We start from the raw sequence: 18,222 nt of genomic DNA, 5'->3' as shown, positions 1-18,222 counted from the left end.
GTTTTGGTTGATTGTATACATTACTACTTCTTCTCTCAAAAAAATGTGGTAACATTGCTGTTACGAGTTCACCCAGAGATGGTCTCATTTCAGCTAAGATCAATCATCAGTGTAAACAGTGGAAGATTCTAAACCCTCCAGGATAAATGACACAGTATGACAGAGACAGCTTAAATGATTACACTAAATAAAACTGCAACTGCACAACAGCGGCCTAACCATTACATCCATTAGGTCATTCCTGCAATTTTACATCCATTTGGCAGTTCTGCAACCTGAAATGTGTATTTCCAAGATCAGAATCAACCCAAGCTGTTTCAAGGGCTAAATATGTGAGCTAATGAAACAATAAGGATTTTTTGCAACAATATTTTCAATTTAGGAATACTATTATCTAGGAATAATAGATATTACCAAGTTACTAGCCTAAGCCATTTTGCAATTTCAACAAGAATCTTGATGTCAGAAATATAACTGATCTATTGAGGTCAATGACCAAACCCCACAGGGCTGAGCTGATATGTGTCTAAGTCAGAATCACTTGAGAAAATCATAAATACGCATACATGTACACAACAACATGGATAAAACCACACTAATGATAAAAGTTTGCTATGGAATAATAACAGGTGAAAACAGCTCCACTTAAATCAGAGTTTCTACCATTTGTTTCAGTAGGATCAGACCTTTACTCATGTATTTTTCTATTTATTATGTCTGCAGAGCAAAATATGCAAAACCTGGTCTACACTGGCAGCTTTCAGCGAGTTTGTTGCTTACCCTGAAGCATACCTTCATTTTGGTTTGGATACTCTGATTATTTTAAAACACTCCATGTTTTTCTTTACCAGTTTGCACGTAAGAAATAAAGCACTCCACGTGACTGTGAGGTAGGAGCACACAATCATGGACACATGGAAGGACTTGGATGAGATGACACACAAAGAACACTGAGTTTACTGAGTTTACTGTGACCCCACAGCCCCAGCCCTCAGGTCCTCACATCCCTGTGCCACTCCTGCTGGAGATGGGGGATGAGTTGGGGGAAGGTGGTTTAGGTCCTACCTCTGTTTATAACCATCTAACTGCACCGCAATAGCAAATTAAATTCAGTTTAAGTCAAGTCAGTTTCGCCCATGATGGCAATCGGCACAAAGTGTCCCTGTCTTTATCTCAATCCGAGAGCTTTTCCATCCTCCGTTCTCCCCCTGAGCCCTTGAGAGGGGGAAGGAGAGCACAGCTGGGTGAGGCTCTGGCAGCCGGCCGAGGCCAACCCATCACTGCACGTTCAAACATCCTACTCTCCATTACTATTAAACATTGCTCTCCATCCATCAAACATTGCTCTTCAGAAAAAAGTGCTTCTGGGAAAGCATGTGTCAGAAAGGGAAACTTTTTTCTTCCTCCTCTTGGTGATCTGTGGATACACAGCAGAGATGAAAAGGGGCTGATAAATTTTTCATTCCTAAGTGCAGGTGGTTGTAATCTTGGACAGGTTCATTCATCCACCCCACTCTTCCTTCCAGTCATGTACAGACAGAAACTTATTTTGAGTTTTAAATGAAACCACTTCATAAATACTATGCTGAAAAATGTACCCATCACTAAAATGGGACATATATGCATAACTCCATCATTAGACATGGCCAATATTAAGATGAAGTGACAGAATCAGGCAAATGAGTATAACAGTCCCAAGCAGGACTTGCACTACAAAAAAAATCAGCTGATTTTATCTTATTTCCTCTCTGTGATCTTGCATTATGACAGTGATATAAAATAAAAACCCTTCTGCCTTCTCCTGAAGTAATTTTTCATATTTCCATAGAATTTTCAGAGAATATTTCCCCTATTTAGAATCCTTGTTTTTTGTTGATTCCTTATTGAATCTTACTAGTAGAGTCAAATGTATTTTCTAACAGCACCTGTCATCAGAAACACAAAGTGTAAACCACCAAGAAGTAAGCTTTGCTTTTCCTTCCTTTAGAATATAAATTTCCAAGGGTTTTTTGTTGTTGTTTTTTGGTTTGGTTTTTTTTTTAAATTTTGTTAATTTGTTTTAATTTGCTCGGTTTATCACCCCTTTTTCTCTCTCTGAGGCTCTAGGCAGAAAACAAAGGGGATTTCTTGAGTGTGGGAAGAGACTGAAGGCATCACACAGGGACTCATCTTACAACAGCTCCTTTTACACTTTATATGAAAAAGATTATCCTGGTGGGCAGGTAAGTCTATTGCTCCTTGTAAAACAACACAGGGTTTTTAAATAGCCACATTACTGAAATCTGAGTTACTTCACCCAAGGAATTGTGTTAATGTGCTTCCTGAAGGAATTAAGAAGAATTTTGGGGGATTTATTCAGTTGTATTTTATTATTTTATTGTGCTAAGAAAAACTCAGAGAAGTGAGAAATCTTGATTTAATAAGAAAATGTGCATCTAAATAACAGCATATGTAGCAATGATTTCCTGAAATTATTTTTATCTAAATAGGGAACTCTTTCCTCATCAGATATTATACATCTGACTTGCATGGGTCACGCTCCTTTATTTAAGTCTCCATGTCTTATAATCACTTTTTGTAACTATATTAACACAAAATCTTTACTAGTTTAGATTCCACCTTTATAATATCCTGGGAGAACTACATCTGTCTTCATTACCATTTTTCTGTCCTCATCTTTCAAAAGGACTGAGTTGAATAATCTATCAATGACATGAAAAGACAGTCCTTGGTTGCACAAAGCTTAGCTGAGAAACCTCCCAGCAGCTGAGGATCCATGGTCCTCCCCACTCACGTCCTGTCCAGGGCAGCACACCCAGCCTGGGGCTCACCCAGAGCTGTGGGATTCAAGGGAAGAAACGGGCAGCACACCCCTGATCTCCATCCTGGGCTCAGCACTGGCCACAGCTCACCATTGCCTCTTCAGCACAGCTACAAGAAGCAGCTGAGGAGCTACAATTCTCTGTTTTCTGATTGCTGGGAGGTTCACCCTCACTGTCCTACACTGGCCAGCTCCTGGTCTGGAAGTCATCTTTAACGTGAACCCTTTATTGGGGCCTTCATGAGACAAATGAGATAAAAGGTGCAGCTACAGCTTTATTTAAACCAGACAGAACTAAAGCAACCTTTTCCAGACTCTAATGACAGAGTTTTAAGTGCTGTAAACATTGAACTGAAACTCTTGTAAGAGGCAGTTTCAACTCTTTAGAATGTCCTCTAATTTCTTGCTGTTCCAGTTTCAACAGTTTCTGCCATGGACAAGTTACATTTTCTGCTTTGTGATACTGACTGAGGGCACTGCTGCAGAGAACAAAGCTGCAGACATGAATCAATATATGCTGGCAAAACCCATTTTTTGTTCCAACAATTGCACGTATACAGAGTCCAAAGTAAGAGGAAGTTTACATGAGCCCAAGGAGATATAGCGGGAAAAACCTGTAACAACCTGAGTAGAGGTAGTAGCTCATACTAATGTTCTTAAATTTACAATTCAGAATAAGAAAATGAAGCTGTATTTTCATTTTGAATCAGTGAGCAAGAGGCACTTGAGAATGTTTATTTTAACAAGAGGAACAGTTTCTGAATAGCCTCTGTTATTTCTCCGCCACACTCCCCACAAATTTGCAATTCTATTTAGGGTTGGGTTTGTTTTTTAGGGTTTTTTTTAACTGTTCTTTTCAAAGAGAAAAAAGTATATTGCTCTCCCCTGCTTTCCCGGGAAAGACAGCAGAGGAGGAGCTACAGACAGAAAACTAATTCTCTGTTAGCTTCATCAGACCTGAAAGGAGCAGAGAGGGAATGAGAAGACAAAGTCATTGCACACTAAACTTGTGAAGAATTTAAAGCAAAGGATGATGAAGCAGAAAGGCTCCTCATCAGTCTCACTTCTCCTGCTATCTACTACTGCTCTACTACCATGACTCTGGGCTTTCCTGACAACAAGTTAAAGATCTCTTGTTTCCCTCTCCTGCTGCACCAGTTTGAGGTTAAGCTCCCCATGCAGTGCAGATTTCCAAACTCTAAATTTTAGTTTCAGTATCCTCACACAAACGAGGCTTTACTCCCCATTTCAGCATCAGGGGGTGATTATGATACATTTATTAATTATACGTAGTTATTAGCAAGCTGCACATTCTCGTATTTCAATGCATTAGAGAGGATGCCACAGATGCTAAAAGTGAAGTACTTTCTGTGAGCTAATAAACAAGATGCTATCTCAAGGAATTGTGAAATGCCTCACTCAAATGTGAAGGATCCATTAATTACTGGGGGAGTTCCATGTATCTCATGAGCAGTAATTCTATTTTTAAATTACACATTTTAAAGCACTTGTGCTATTCTTTGATTTATAAGAAAATAATGGCCTTAAATGTGGTTATACCCAGCAGTTTCCCTGGGACCTAGCAAAGCCTGTCTGCTGCTCCCTAGTAAGTGGGAGGCACAGCAGAAGGCACCTTTCAACAGGAGCCACCATAACTCATCCTGCCTTATGACCACAAGACCTAGAGGTAGACCAAGGACCAAGGTTAATGAAATAAAGTAAAATTAAAGGTGGTAATTGCAATCGTCAGTTTTATATTTTGCAACTACACTAGGTTCTTTCTTGAAATATTTTCTAATTAAACATTGATGGATTTTAATGTAAATTTATTATTAAAATTATATCTGTCATTATAGAAAATGTGTATTTTTTTTCATGACTGAAAATACTTAAGTATAAAACTGTTTACTTGGCTGTAAGGCTGAGCCCCTTCCTTGAGTGAAAAATAATAAATTGCTACTAAATTGATTGCAAAACTTAGTCGACTTTTCTTATCAACAAATGATATTCCAAGTTATTTGCTTCCTTCTCTAAGCTGATTCATTCCTTATGATCTCTTTACTATCTTAATAATTTTCCTTGACTTCTATTCATGTTGTGACCAAAAACCACATTCTCATAACTTATTTTCCTTCAATAAAGATTTTTTTTTCTGATGGAAATTCCTTATTGCTTCTTTGATGGGTCACGATATGATAGAATAGGTGAGCAGAGAACAAAGAACCACTCAGCAATTCCATGTTACACTCTTGTATCAGTGAAGATACCAACATGAGATCTAATACGCCAGGCCAAACCAATTATAGGAAAATAAAGCTTTATTACCCCAGCTGTGGATCTGTGCAACAGAGACATGTATATATGTATAACTTCTGTACTGACCCATGAATTACAAATTCAGAAAGCAGGGCCTTATTGGAAAGCACAGGTGGATGGAGAAACTTAAATATCTGAACTAAGACCTACATGATTTAAGGTAATTGAAACCTTTCACAGTGTCAAATGATGCTTGGTGGCAAGGTGAGCCCCAGATTAGCAAGGGCTCCTGACAGACACCTGGAAGCCATCAGAGCAAGATGATGGGACCTGTGACAACACATGGCTCCCTCTGAAGCCAGGTTTGGCACGAGCATGAAGGGAATGAGCTCCAGCCAGCCTGCCCATCCACCCTGCAGAGCAGTGGGAGTGCTGAGCTGAGCTCCTGGAAACCAGTCCAGCTGGAGCACTGCTGGACCTGCCTGCAGAACCTCTGCACTGACCTGCAACAGAGTTCTCTGTGCTTACACATCTAACTTACTGCTAAAGGTGCTGGCAACAAGCAGTACAGTTACATGGGGATATACATGTGCTGCTCTTGGAAATAAAATTCTTGCTGCTGAGTCACTGAACTAATTATAAAAATGTGTATACCACACACATATACACATAGAGCACCCACATGTGGCCTCTTAAATTAAAGCAAATTTAAGTTACTTACTCAGCTGAAAGTATTTACTCATTTAGCAAATACTAACCAAAAACTGTTGTCCAATTCAAAAACTATCACACACAGCTGGTAATTATTTTTGTATATATCTTTATGACTTTGTATTTTACTAAGGTGTGATGTTATCATGAAACTGAGTGGCCCACCTCATTATCTCACTACGTATTGCACTCTATGATCAAATTTAAGAATTTGCTGTTAAACAAGGTAGAGATGGAGAGTCCACTTTCTTTAGATGCAGTATCCATTTGGTAGCTGAGGAATTCTAAATGAAATCTGAATGCAGGGCATACTGAACTTGTTTCCATCTCTGCCATGTACAAATGCCTGGACTGACTCTAACGGAGAGTAAGGCAGCAGAAGGATAACTTTACTGGGACACCATCCTTGCCCAAAGGTAATACAGGCAAAATTCAGAAGAGTGTCTTCCTCCAGTATTGGTAATACTGTTTTTCTTAATAAACTACACAAAACACTCAAACAAATCAAGAGAATACACTTTTACAAAATAACCTGATTCTGTGGCATGATTTTTACATTAGTTTTTAGAATGTCTTATTTCTCTGAGATAATAACTGCCTGTATAAATAAATCTCTGAAAAGTCAAAGGCCGAAGGCTGACTGATGAGATTAGCAAATTTGTCTGGAAAAAGATGCTCCTTTTGGCTTAATGGAAGCAAGGTTTACTGAGAAACTGTGGGAACTGGTGCAGGGCACCCATCACCTGCTGGAATGGAGCAGGGGGACAGGGTTTGTGCTGGCAGCTCCTGCACAAGGGGACATCCCCAGTGGGAGCCAAGGAGCTGCTGAACAGGATTTCAGCGAGGGCAGGGAGAGAAAGATCCCCTTCTCTCACTGCCCGTGCCAACCCTTCCTGGCCCCTTCCCAGAAAAATCCAGCGGCTCTACAGAGGCAAATGAAGTTTTTATGAAAAAATACTCCTCTGGCTTAGGACCTGCTAAGTTTTCTCATTTTACAGATTTCCTAAATTCTTAACAGTTGAAAATCTTTTGTTAATATTATTATTAGGGTTTTTGTGTTACATGCGGCATACAAAGCCTTTCTGTGTCAGCCTTTGGAGAGCTACAGGAAAAATTGTTCCTTCTTTTTTCCCCCAAAAATATACATAAAACCCAAACAATCTTCTGAAATAAAGAATATTATAGAGTTACTAGAAATTAATACTATGAATTCCTCCTCTTGGTTCCTTTACTACTTGCTTTTAGTAAATGCAGGTCACTGACAGGAAAACCTTAAACCATTATTTAAACAAGTGTACACAAATCCCACGGTCCTGAGAGGAGCACCCCAGATTTCTATCATGTCAAAGATGGCAGCTAGAAAAACTAAGAAAACTGCAATAAAAAATGTATATATGTATAAAAATAAAAAAATCCAGCACTAAGCCTTCAGGTGCAGAGACAACTTTCAGCAGGCGATTTGAAGAAAGGAAGTTAACTCGATCCAACCTCCTTAATAACCAGATGTTTGCAATCATCAAAAATATACCTTTAGCCGAAACAATCTCCCCGTTCCGGAGCATTCCGTTTGCGGGAGCATTTACATAACAATATGTGACATCTGAAATGCTTAAGGCCACCAAGCATGGCAGTACAAATTACAGTCATTTTTCAAGCCGCTGTGCGAGGCGCCGGTGCCGGGCAGGCACGACCCGCATGCAGCAGGGCTGGGAACGGTGCCCAGGCTCCCGGGATCCATGCTGAGCCAGAGGTGAGGGAAGCAGAGCTCCTTACCCGCCGTAGGCTGGGATGGGAGGAGGGGGAGCTGCTGCTCGGAACGTGTTGTACACCGTGCGGCCTCGGCCTCGTAGGTGGGCACCTCTGTACGCGGCGGCTGCCGTCGCAGCAGGGTAGGGAAATCCTGGCACTGCAGAGGAGAAAAAAAACCAGGGATTAGCTGCAGTGCCCACATTCTGGAGCAATTCTGATGGTGTAAAAGCGTGCCTGTAGCTGGACGAGGGAGCCGCCAAAGTGTTTTAGCTCGTCTTTTGACACAAATCTCTGCCTGCACAGAGCAGGCGGCAAACTGGGAATTTGGATGGCCACGCCATTTATGGCTCTGAGCTTCTCAGAGGACACTGATGAAAAGAGTGTTGACTGGTTCAGCCAACACTACTACCAGGAGACTCCAGAGGTCCAAGTTCAGGCTCAAATTTATAATGTCAGAGATATTTGCATCACATTATTGGATCTGTCTTCTAAAGTCAGCCCTGTTTTGAGAGGGGGTGAGACATTAGAGACTCAAGTGACCTCAAGTCATCTAAATTATCCAGTGATATTGCCAAGTGAACAGAGTTTTGCTTTTGTTCAAGAGCTGGATTATTAACCAGCTCTTAACTCTGTAATAAATCAGAGTTTTTTGTCTCTTTTCTCGTTTTTTGGGGCTGCACCATGTACATAACAGTACCTTTCATTCCTTCAAAGGCAACAGTTGTATATCTTAGGAACATCTCTGAATCCACATAATATCCAGACCAAATAGAAATAACTTAATCATATAACAAAGAAATTAACTCAGACATTTTTATATTGTCATTGGATCTGTGAACATTAATTACCATTCCATGTGAGACTTAAAATACTTGAATCAGAAATTGAACAGTAATACAGTATTAGAGACTTTCCTTCTGTAAAACTTCTCTCTTGATAACTTTTTAATTGAAAAAATAATAATGAAACCCCAAAACAAACTAAAAAAGCCTTCCCACTTTGCTTTCTCTGCCAGTTTTTCAAGCAGTGCTTCATTACTTTATTTCTCCTTTGTACATATATTGTATGTCAATGTTAGAACAGATATTTCTTGCATTAATTCATCAGTGAGACAGTTAAAATTAAATCCAGCTCTGTTGGCATTGGGTTACATCAAATGTACTTCACTGTGTTTAATTTTTTTTTTCATTATGTAAATAAAGAAATGAAACAAATATTGCTTAGCAAATTAATTAGCCTAATTAAAAGCAAGCAAATGGAAATACTGTTGTATAACAATTTTCAAATCTGAAATATTAATTGATTTCAGCCTCATTCAGCATAAAATTCTAAAAGAAGCCTTGAATTTGAAGAAAGAAAATAAAAAAATTCATGACTTTTAGGCCTTGCTGACTGAACATGTGAAGGTAAATACTGTAATTATGGTGATTTCTTTATTACTGCTTTACTGCTGTGGCTTTGGGGCTTTGCTAGGTCCTTCTCTCCGACAAAAAGGGTTACACAGTAAATTCTGCAAAGATTTACATGCATGTGATACAACACAAACCAACCTTATGGCAATGCAAATAAATTATATCTGTCTTAGAAAGTGCAAACAGCATATTTTATAAGGAATATAAAAGGAATGTGTAAAAATCATAAAGATGAACTTGCAGAACTCGATATTCTGTTGATAACTTTGCAAGCAACTGCATTTAAGAAGTCTTAAAGGAATTCTACTGGAAAACATTTCTTTTCTGGAAAAACAACATATACATCATCTATGTGAAATTTGGATGCTGTAAGTACTTTTGCATATTCAACAAGATTGAGTATTGACCAGCCTAAATAGAGTAGTGACAGATTTATGACCTGCTGCTGGAACCACCTAACTTCTGTCCTTTTCCTTTCCAACTATGCAGACTTGTATAAAAACTAATACAATATGCAGAGGGAAAACCAAAATACAGTTTTACATAATGTTCAAAGAACTACAGACCTACACACTCCCTCCAGTGTAACAAGTTTTCTTTTCTTTCTTCATCCAGCTTTTGCTCCTTTCCAGTTACAGATGTTGGACTGGATGGGGAACTGATGTAATCCAGGGCAGTTATCTTTGTGTAAGAGTGATATTCAGCTGCAGTCTGCCTGCCTTGGAAAAATCACTCCTTTCCAACTAATAGGCATTGCTAGAAGTAAGTTTCTCCAATAAATTGGTTGTTAATTTGTGTCTTAAAAAAGAAAATGCAACTAACTAATTAAAAAGGGACAAACCCAACAAACCAGTGCTCAGAAGAGTTTGCTTAAGCAAATGGGTGGAAATGGATTTGAGAGAATGTCCAGGAAAAATTGATATCTGAAATGGCAGACATGTCAAATAATAAACTGTCGCCTTTAGGGACACTCTTAAACTGTGAAAATCAAGAGACATTTCACTGATCTAAATGGCAATTACCAAAAAAAAAAAAAAATCAGTCAGACAACCTTCAAATTTCTTCACTTGCATCTGTAGTTTTCTAAATATTGATAGAAAACACACTTTCACAAAAAGAACGGAGGTGAAAGAGAAAATCCAGCTAACTCAAAACCAGCCTAAGCTCCAGCAATGTAGGATATGTAACACCATTGTGGGCTTGCAAGACATGGTCTGGAAGTCCTACCCACAGTTCTGTTCCAAAAATTAATTCTTTTTAATGAACATCTACGTTTGGCAATATTTACAGCAGTTGTTTTTTCGGGTCCTAAGTAATAATTAAAACCAACTGGAATTGTTGAGAGACACCGAGGAAATGCCTCTGTGAAAGAATGAACCTCCAGTGTGGTTTGTGAATGTTTTTTTCCTTTGAACTGTACCATTCAACCCAGCTTTCACACAGACATATTAAGATACATATTTTGCAAGAATTGAGCATTTATCCTAAATTTTCTTTATTCTTCATGATAGTCACACCTTGGAAAGAAAGGAGGGTCACTGACCTTAAATCTTTGACAGTGAATGCTTTCCACAAATAAATGCCACTGGAAAAGCAGAGTGCTCCACCATCAAATGAGTAAAAAAAACCCTTTTTTTTAAAATTATATTTTTATGAGAAAGAAGGCTTTTTCTTAACAAAAAAGTAAAAGGGTGCAAACATAAATAGCAGGGAGAATCACTTAGCCCATAAGAGTTTACCAAATCCAAAACCTTTAAGGAAGGCTCAGCAGTCATGGGAAATGCTAAGACAAGATAGTGATTTTTTTTTAATCATTTTGAAAGGATCTGCAATAGAAAGGATGAGTTTGAATGAGAAGCCTGAAGTAATGTAATTGTTTTGCTATGCTTGCCTTGCATTGGTCTCTTACTAAAGTCACAGAGCATAACATGTCTAAAGTAAAGCAAAGCACTAAAAAACTTAAGAAGCAATTAGTGGAAGGCAGAGCAGTGAGGTGTAGTTCTGTAAGGAAGAGGATGGAAAATAAACATGGGACTAAGAGTGGCATTGCAAGGCCTTACAATCAAGTGAGGTCTAACAGTTGAGTTTATTCATAACAGAATGATATCCATCCCAAAAATTTATTTGGGTCCATCTGAAAATCAGAGTATCTGAAAACACACTTTTTATTGTCAGGTAATAATATTAGAGATTGAGATTGGAGGTAAAATAATCAACAGGTTTTGTTGCCCTGGATGTGAGTTCAGCAAAAACCCCATAACTCTCCTTCAGCCCTGCTGAGAAATTAGATGGGTAGGAATATGCAATAACCACAGAATTTATTTTGCTACCAACTTTTTAATATCCTGACCCCAAAATAACCAGCAGAAATGGCAGCATTAGAACACAACTGAAGAATGGACTTCATAAAAGGAACTTTATGAAAAGGGCTGTCCCATCAGGAAGCATTAAATGCTATTAACCAGTCCCAAAAGTAATGAAGATAGTAGCCAGGAGGGGTAGAGGTTTTAATGACTTACAGTTTGTAGGTCAACCTTCCTTAGTGCCTCAGTGCCAAGCTGCTGAAACCCAGTCAGTGAAAATGCTATTATAAGGGGGTTGAAAATGTGTTTGACTCTCAGCAGGGAAGCATCTGAGCCCATTTCTAAGCAAAAGTAGCTTAAATTCATCAAAGTAATTTGATGACTGGAATTCTTCTGATCTGTGACTGAGAAAAGGCAGATTTCTCCAAATGCACGTTGATGATAGGTGGTGATAACACGAGGTTATAAAAAGAAAGGCTTTTCTAGGGACAATACATAATCAAACATCAAGCCATAGAAAACAATTTACATTTTCATCTAATGGCCCCATCCATTCCTTCTGCTATTCAAATATGAATGAGACAACAACCACAAAATTCAGTTCCTACAGTCACTCAGCAGTTTTAATTTTTCAAATTAAAATAAATTAGAATATAAATAATATGCTGTAGAAATCCTTGGCTTTCCTTAATATAATTATCCAAAATCATACAAATCATCTACTACAGCCTAAATGAAATTGTTTAAGAACATTATGCTGGTAAGATTTATTTAAATTTGTCTATTCTGTTTTTATACTTAGGGGGATACTATTTTAAAAGCTATTATTACAATTAATATTGTCTACAAAGTTTTCTCTTCTTACACTTTGTAAACGTGGAATCATTGTCACATCAGTGAACTTCAGTTTAGGCCTCAAACATGAAATATGGCCAGCAAACTGCCACATTTAAGCAAATAAAAAGCCCTTTGGAATTAACAGGATTCAAAGTAGTGTATCAGCAAAATTTAGATAACTAATGATTTTATAGAAAAAGCAAATATGAGCATAAGGAAGAAAAACTTAATCTTTGAGTTCACAGATGAAATTTAATCAAATCCTAATTTTTCCCTAAAGATGTAATATAAGCACTTGTTTTACTAATGTTTTATTAAATGAACACGACAGGGAGGTGCACTTTGTAAGCACCATATCTCAACGCTGGCCTGAGAAAACAAAGACTGAAGGAACAATGGAAAGCTTGAGTTCCCAAGAAGAGGAATATAACCTGGCAAAAAATACTTAAGGGTTATACACTGCGTATTAAAGTTTTAAAGCTTTGGGATAGATGAAAGAGCAGCAGATGCAAAAGACAACAGGGGGCAGATTTTGTATCAAAGCCATAAAAATATACAGCCACTTTAATGGGCAATTATTCTTCACATTTGTGCTGCGGTTTGAATTTGTATGAGGGTGCCATATGCCCCAAGAAAGGTGTGCCATCAAAATGGATGAGCAGATCTACCTCTCATCACTCCTAATCTCTCCTCCTCTGCACAGAGTAGCGGGTCATCTGCCACCAAGAGTTTGCAAATGTTTTATGGTGAAGAATTTTAATGTTCTGTCGTGTTTGAATCGGTTTATCGCTAATTTACTGTGGCACAGTTTAACTGCTGGAGAGACAGGGAGACACATTTACATCATTCCCATAGTTCAGGAGGATCCCCGTTGAGGAAACACAATAAATTAAAAACAAAGAGATATAATGGGTAGCATGCTGAGAAAGGCTAAGCAGAATAATCTATATGATATTATCTGAGATTTCAGGAATGGAATCAGCAGTTTATCCCAATGTGTGCTGTGTTCTCCCTTCACTGTAATAGTAATAAGTATTATTAAGTGGCATTCTTTGAATGAATTATAAACACTGTGCTAAAGAGGATTTGTGCATTTAAGTACACAGACCAAAGCACACTGCAAGCAATATGTAAGCTCTGTTAATACAGATTTTAACATGAAAAGGCATTTAAATTATACAGAAATATATGTACATACACACACTTCAAATTCAGGGTAAAAAAAAATCTTTGGAAAGCTCACAGTGTTTGAAATTACAGGCTGAAAATACATTTCTTCTCCTGTCACTGTTGGGAGATGATTTTCCCTGAGATCAAGTTGTGAATTAACTGCATTCAAAGGAAATTTCTCACATACATCAAACACAGTCACAACTGGTCACTTCTATTTCCTTCTTTCTTTCACAAGCTATTTATTTTTTGAACCATACTTAAAATTATAGAGCAATTATTTCCTTACCATTGTAAAAAATACATGCCAGTATTATACACTGTTGTTTAGGAATGAATAAATCTCTATTTTGGAGAAACCCCTACTTATAGGACATTCTCATTTGAAATGCATTAAAAAGGAAAACAAAAATCTCTAATTAATGTACAAGTCTAATCACCATTCTCCACATGGAAGAGTAATTTTTCACTGTTCATTTGCTCAGTGTAATCTCAAAACTGACATAACAGAAAAGCAATGGCCTATAAATCTGCTCTCATTTGTTTCTTTAATATTCATATTCCATTGAACTACAGCTGCTTGTTGCTGCAGTCTATTACAACATGCAAAACTGTCGATAAAAATATTATGAAAGGCAGGATGTGTTTCTTCATGGCTCTGTGTGCCATTTATTTGGAAAAAAATAACAACAAATGACTCATGGATTGTCCCTTAGTCTGCTGCACGCTGGGCGATTAGTGATTAATTACCTTGCTGCAAATTGACATGGCACAAGGAAATTGACACAGCTCTGATTAATTAACTTTTTTTATGCAAGACAGTTACTTACAAAACACTGCACACTGTAATTGAATCCCTTTACACAACACTACTGCATTAAGTTTCCTGTCAAATCCAAATTAGCACCAAATTTCACATAAATGTGGTGAAACTTTTTACACTGAGGTACACGTAAATATTTCTAGAAAGGGGACAGACAACTGCTTTAAAACACTGTTTTCAAATATTTCAGCCTCAGACTTGGGAAGAATCAGATTTTTAGAATTTTCCATTCCAAACCACAATCAAATGCACACAAAAAACCCCATAAACTAAATATTTCAGTAATAAGCAACCTACTATTTATTCCTATGTTAAATTATAGGAAGACACTTAACTGTTCGAACAAAACTTTTCATCTGCTTAACTTGAAGTTGTTTTCAGATCTAATTGATCTATTATTTCAATGACTTTGATACATTTACTTCCTTGTAATTATTTTAAGTCTACATGGAATATTCTTTCAGTTTCATCTCTTCTCATGTACCAACAAACAATCCACTATTGGTTTCTCTGTAAATGGCTACCATGCTATACCATTAATTTATAGCCTTCTCAGCCAAACCTTGATGCCCAAGCCTGGAAACTCTCTCGTCTTCCTGCCTAAGCTTTTTCCACCTGAGAGTGGCTGGTCATTGGCCCAGCTGCCCAGAGGGGCTGTAGGATCTCCATCCTTGGAGATGTTCCCAAGCTGTTTGAGCGTGGTCCTGGAGAGCCTGCTCCAGGCTTGGCTGCTGGAGCGTGGGCGGTCAATATGTTCTCCAGGGGTCCTTCCAACCTCAGCCACCCAGATTCAGCCATTTGGTGACTCTGTGGTTATCAGATACTCCCTTACACCTCACCCTTCTTGAACTGGATTGCATCTGCAGACATGACCCTATGTCATCAAGGGGTTTCCAAGAACAAGCAGAAGAAAATGGAGGTGAAGGGATACAAAGGAACAGGTAAGATGATTGAGAACTCTTTTTGTAAAGCTATGTAATGACACCAAACTACACCTTTGAGCTTAAAAAAAAAAAAAAAGCTATAACAGCTGGTGAAATTACTTATGATGTACTTAAAATCAAAATGAGAGTACTGCATAGCTGAAATTACAAATAGTTGAGGTACAAAGAGCAGTTGTCTATTCACAAAGGAAACTACTAAAATAGAAGGAAAAGTTCAGGAGGTAAAAATACACCCAGGCCATAAAGGAAAAGAAACAGTAGAGATCAGAGAAGACACATTTGATCTTAAATTAAAGAACAATCTTCAAATATAGATGATCAAAGCGATCAATATCTTGTCTGGTGTTCCCAGTTATTGGACAGCTCGAAGTTTCAAGCACATGGAAGAAACTCCCTGTGTCTAACAAAGCACCACTTCCAAGACAAAGGAAAAAGGCCATGGTTGTGGAAAGCTGGATGAAGACTAGCACTGCTATAAAGAGATGACAAAATTTGGTAATTTGAATGTTTATGGAGGTCAATTATATAGTGACAAGAAATACTGCTAGATGGCACAAGGATTCCTAAATCTCAACAGAATTATTAAACTGTAAAAAGAACACTGTCAGAATGCATTGGGAACAATTTAGGCTGAAAGTAATAGAGGAAAAACCCAGCTGTTAACCTAATCCAAACCATAAAGGAAAAATTGTCAAAACAAAGAATTGCACCTGCAAGGTCATACTGATACTAAAAATGTTAATTCCTAAAAAGCACTTAATTTCTGTGAAATTCAGGCTGAATTTTGCTGTACACAGAACAGTTCCAAGAGCCATGATTCAATAACAACCATCACAAAACAGAGTGACACTGAGGTGTGCCTTGATTTGAAACCAAATCTTACAGGCTAAGCTGAAAAGCAAAAAATTAAGAGTTTGCTATCTGAGAGATAGGATGATTTGAGATGCACAGTCAACACTGTGGGTCTGGTGCTAAAAATGAGTGACATCAGCAGAGAGGATGCAGAGCCAGGGAAGGTGGCACCCAGGACTGAGCACAAAGAGCTCGGATGTACAATTGCATCTCAAAACGTGACGCAAAATAATACTGAATGTAATTCTCACTATGTAAACAAAATGTACATAGTAAATGTAATTACTACATGTAATTCTCACTATTTAGCTGCATTCTGAGAAGAGTAAGTCCAAACAGGCCCCTTGCCCTAAATCACAGGTTAGTCACCAGTGCTGCGAGTGGCCAAGGGCAGTGTGTCCACCACCAGCAGAGCACCAAGGGAAGGCACCCGAGCTCCCAGGTGTGTCCTTGGGCACACACAACTTTTATCATTTGAACTAAAGGACAGAGATACTCTCCACAATTTACTATCTTTCCAGCTATCTCCCACTATCCACGTGTAGGATTGTGTATAAGTGTAAAAAAAAGTCAGTGACACAATTCAGGACGTTTCTCTCTTTCCAAAATTGCTACGCCTGCTAGTTCAGACACACTGCTCCAGCACAAAACAGACCAACAGAAGAATGAGAGTAAACAGCAAGGCCCTGAAAAAGACATTTTTGAGAGTGAAATGAAAGCCACGTTTACAGGTTTTGGACACAAGTGATGTATTTTAGTGATGACTTAGTGATGAGTAAGTAATCATTTAAAATATGAATAGACAGGAGGTAAAATGAGCGTTATGCTGAAAATTGTTGCAGAAAGACATTGTATACTGATACAGAACACCAAAAATGCTGTAGGAACAATTTCAGGTAATGCTACAAAAAAAAAAAAATTAAATTAAAAAACAAACAAACAAAACCAAACAAAAACCTCAAAACCAACCAACTAAAACAAACAAACAAAAAAACCACGAAAAAGCCCCCAGAGAGGTTCACTTTACAGTTAAAAAAAGGATGATACTTAAATCAAGAATGTAACACTATGCATATGAATATATTTTTACTTATTTTTAAAAATTTTGTAATATCTTGATCTTGAAAATCAGTGGTGTTGTCCTGCATCAAAGCAAGGCCCAACACAATGGGACAGAACAGAGTTTAAAAACCTTCTCAAGATATTTCAACATGAGTTGACATCAACATTTCTCTACACTTCTGTACATCAGGGAGGGAATTATGGAAAGCCATTCCCTTCCTACTTACTATTGGTATGCTCTTTATTTAAGTTTTCAGTTAAACTCACTGTATTCAACACACAAAAGGGAAGGGCAATTGGCACATTTTTCCTGGTCACTACTGGGTGATTCTCTTCATAAATAAAGGCAATTGGTTCAGGAATGACATCAAAAAATGGTTTGACCTCTAAATTTTCAATAATAAGGTTTTTATAGCCTGGAAATCAAATATGGGATTGCTCTTCTCAGATGTATGCACATTTCCCTTTGGCAGGATTTTTGTGCCCCCAGTCAGGAGCTGCAGCCCTACAATGGTTAATTTGGTTAATTAATGGCCCAATCACAGCCTCCTTTGCAGGGGTGCTCTACCAGCTTCCTACAAAGAAATCAGCAGACAGAACCACCAAGGTGTAAATACAATGCACTGATATATATTTTACTGGTGATGAACTGACTTCCCATCCCAATTTAGCTCAAGAGAAAACAGACCAATTAAAAATTTAGTTTGCAGAACCTTTCTACATTCAATTCAGAAATACTGAAGCGCTGGCAAATTATTTATACCACATGAATACTCATTTTTTAAACTGCTCCCGACCCATATTCTAATTCAAAATGGCAAGCCTGCCAAACAATTAAATGAAGAAAAACTACAATAATAAAATCAGAGCAAATGAATCATTGATGTCATTGCAATGTATGTCCATTTGGATTGAATGAGGTCAGTCATGATGGGCACACAAAACCCAGAGAAGGATACACCCAGCGCCAGGAGCATCTACCCTTCAGCTGCTTGGAGTGGCAGCAAACTGCCATCATCACAGTATAATTTTCAGGTAATTACACATGTGCAACAGATTAAATATCACAAAATCAACAGAATCAAGATTTCCAAACCAAATGCTTCCGCTAATGATTTGGCTCAGAAGCACACTCTGAAATCACCTTTTGAAAATTTCTATTTTCCCTGTGTAATTTTCTTCATATTGAAAATATCCCAGAACATAATAGAAATGTCAAAGGTCTTCCTTCAATCCATTAGTAACGCCACAGGAAAATAAAACCTGGAATGTCTTCACTGCA

General features: G+C 37.9%; 1 protein-coding gene across 43 annotated transcripts in view; it reads right to left on the bottom strand.

Annotated features, from left to right (window-relative positions):
- The window catches only part of RBFOX1 (RNA binding fox-1 homolog 1), a 1,167,310-nt gene that overhangs the window by 39,866 nt on the left and 1,109,222 nt on the right, over positions 1 to 18,222 (bottom strand). For all 43 annotated transcript variants that reach the window (XM_038151507.1, XM_038151462.1, XM_038151474.1 and 40 more), the window contains one exon: positions 7,562 to 7,694. In XM_038151507.1, coding sequence (XP_038007435.1) covers positions 7,562 to 7,694 — 133 coding nt within the window. The remainder of the gene's footprint in view (positions 1 to 7,561; positions 7,695 to 18,222) is intronic.

Source organism: Motacilla alba, chromosome 14 (genome assembly GCF_015832195.1).
Source record: "Motacilla alba alba isolate MOTALB_02 chromosome 14, Motacilla_alba_V1.0_pri, whole genome shotgun sequence".
Taxonomy (NCBI): domain Eukaryota; kingdom Metazoa; phylum Chordata; class Aves; order Passeriformes; family Motacillidae; genus Motacilla; species Motacilla alba.
This window is presented reverse-complemented; position numbering and strand designations above follow the sequence as displayed.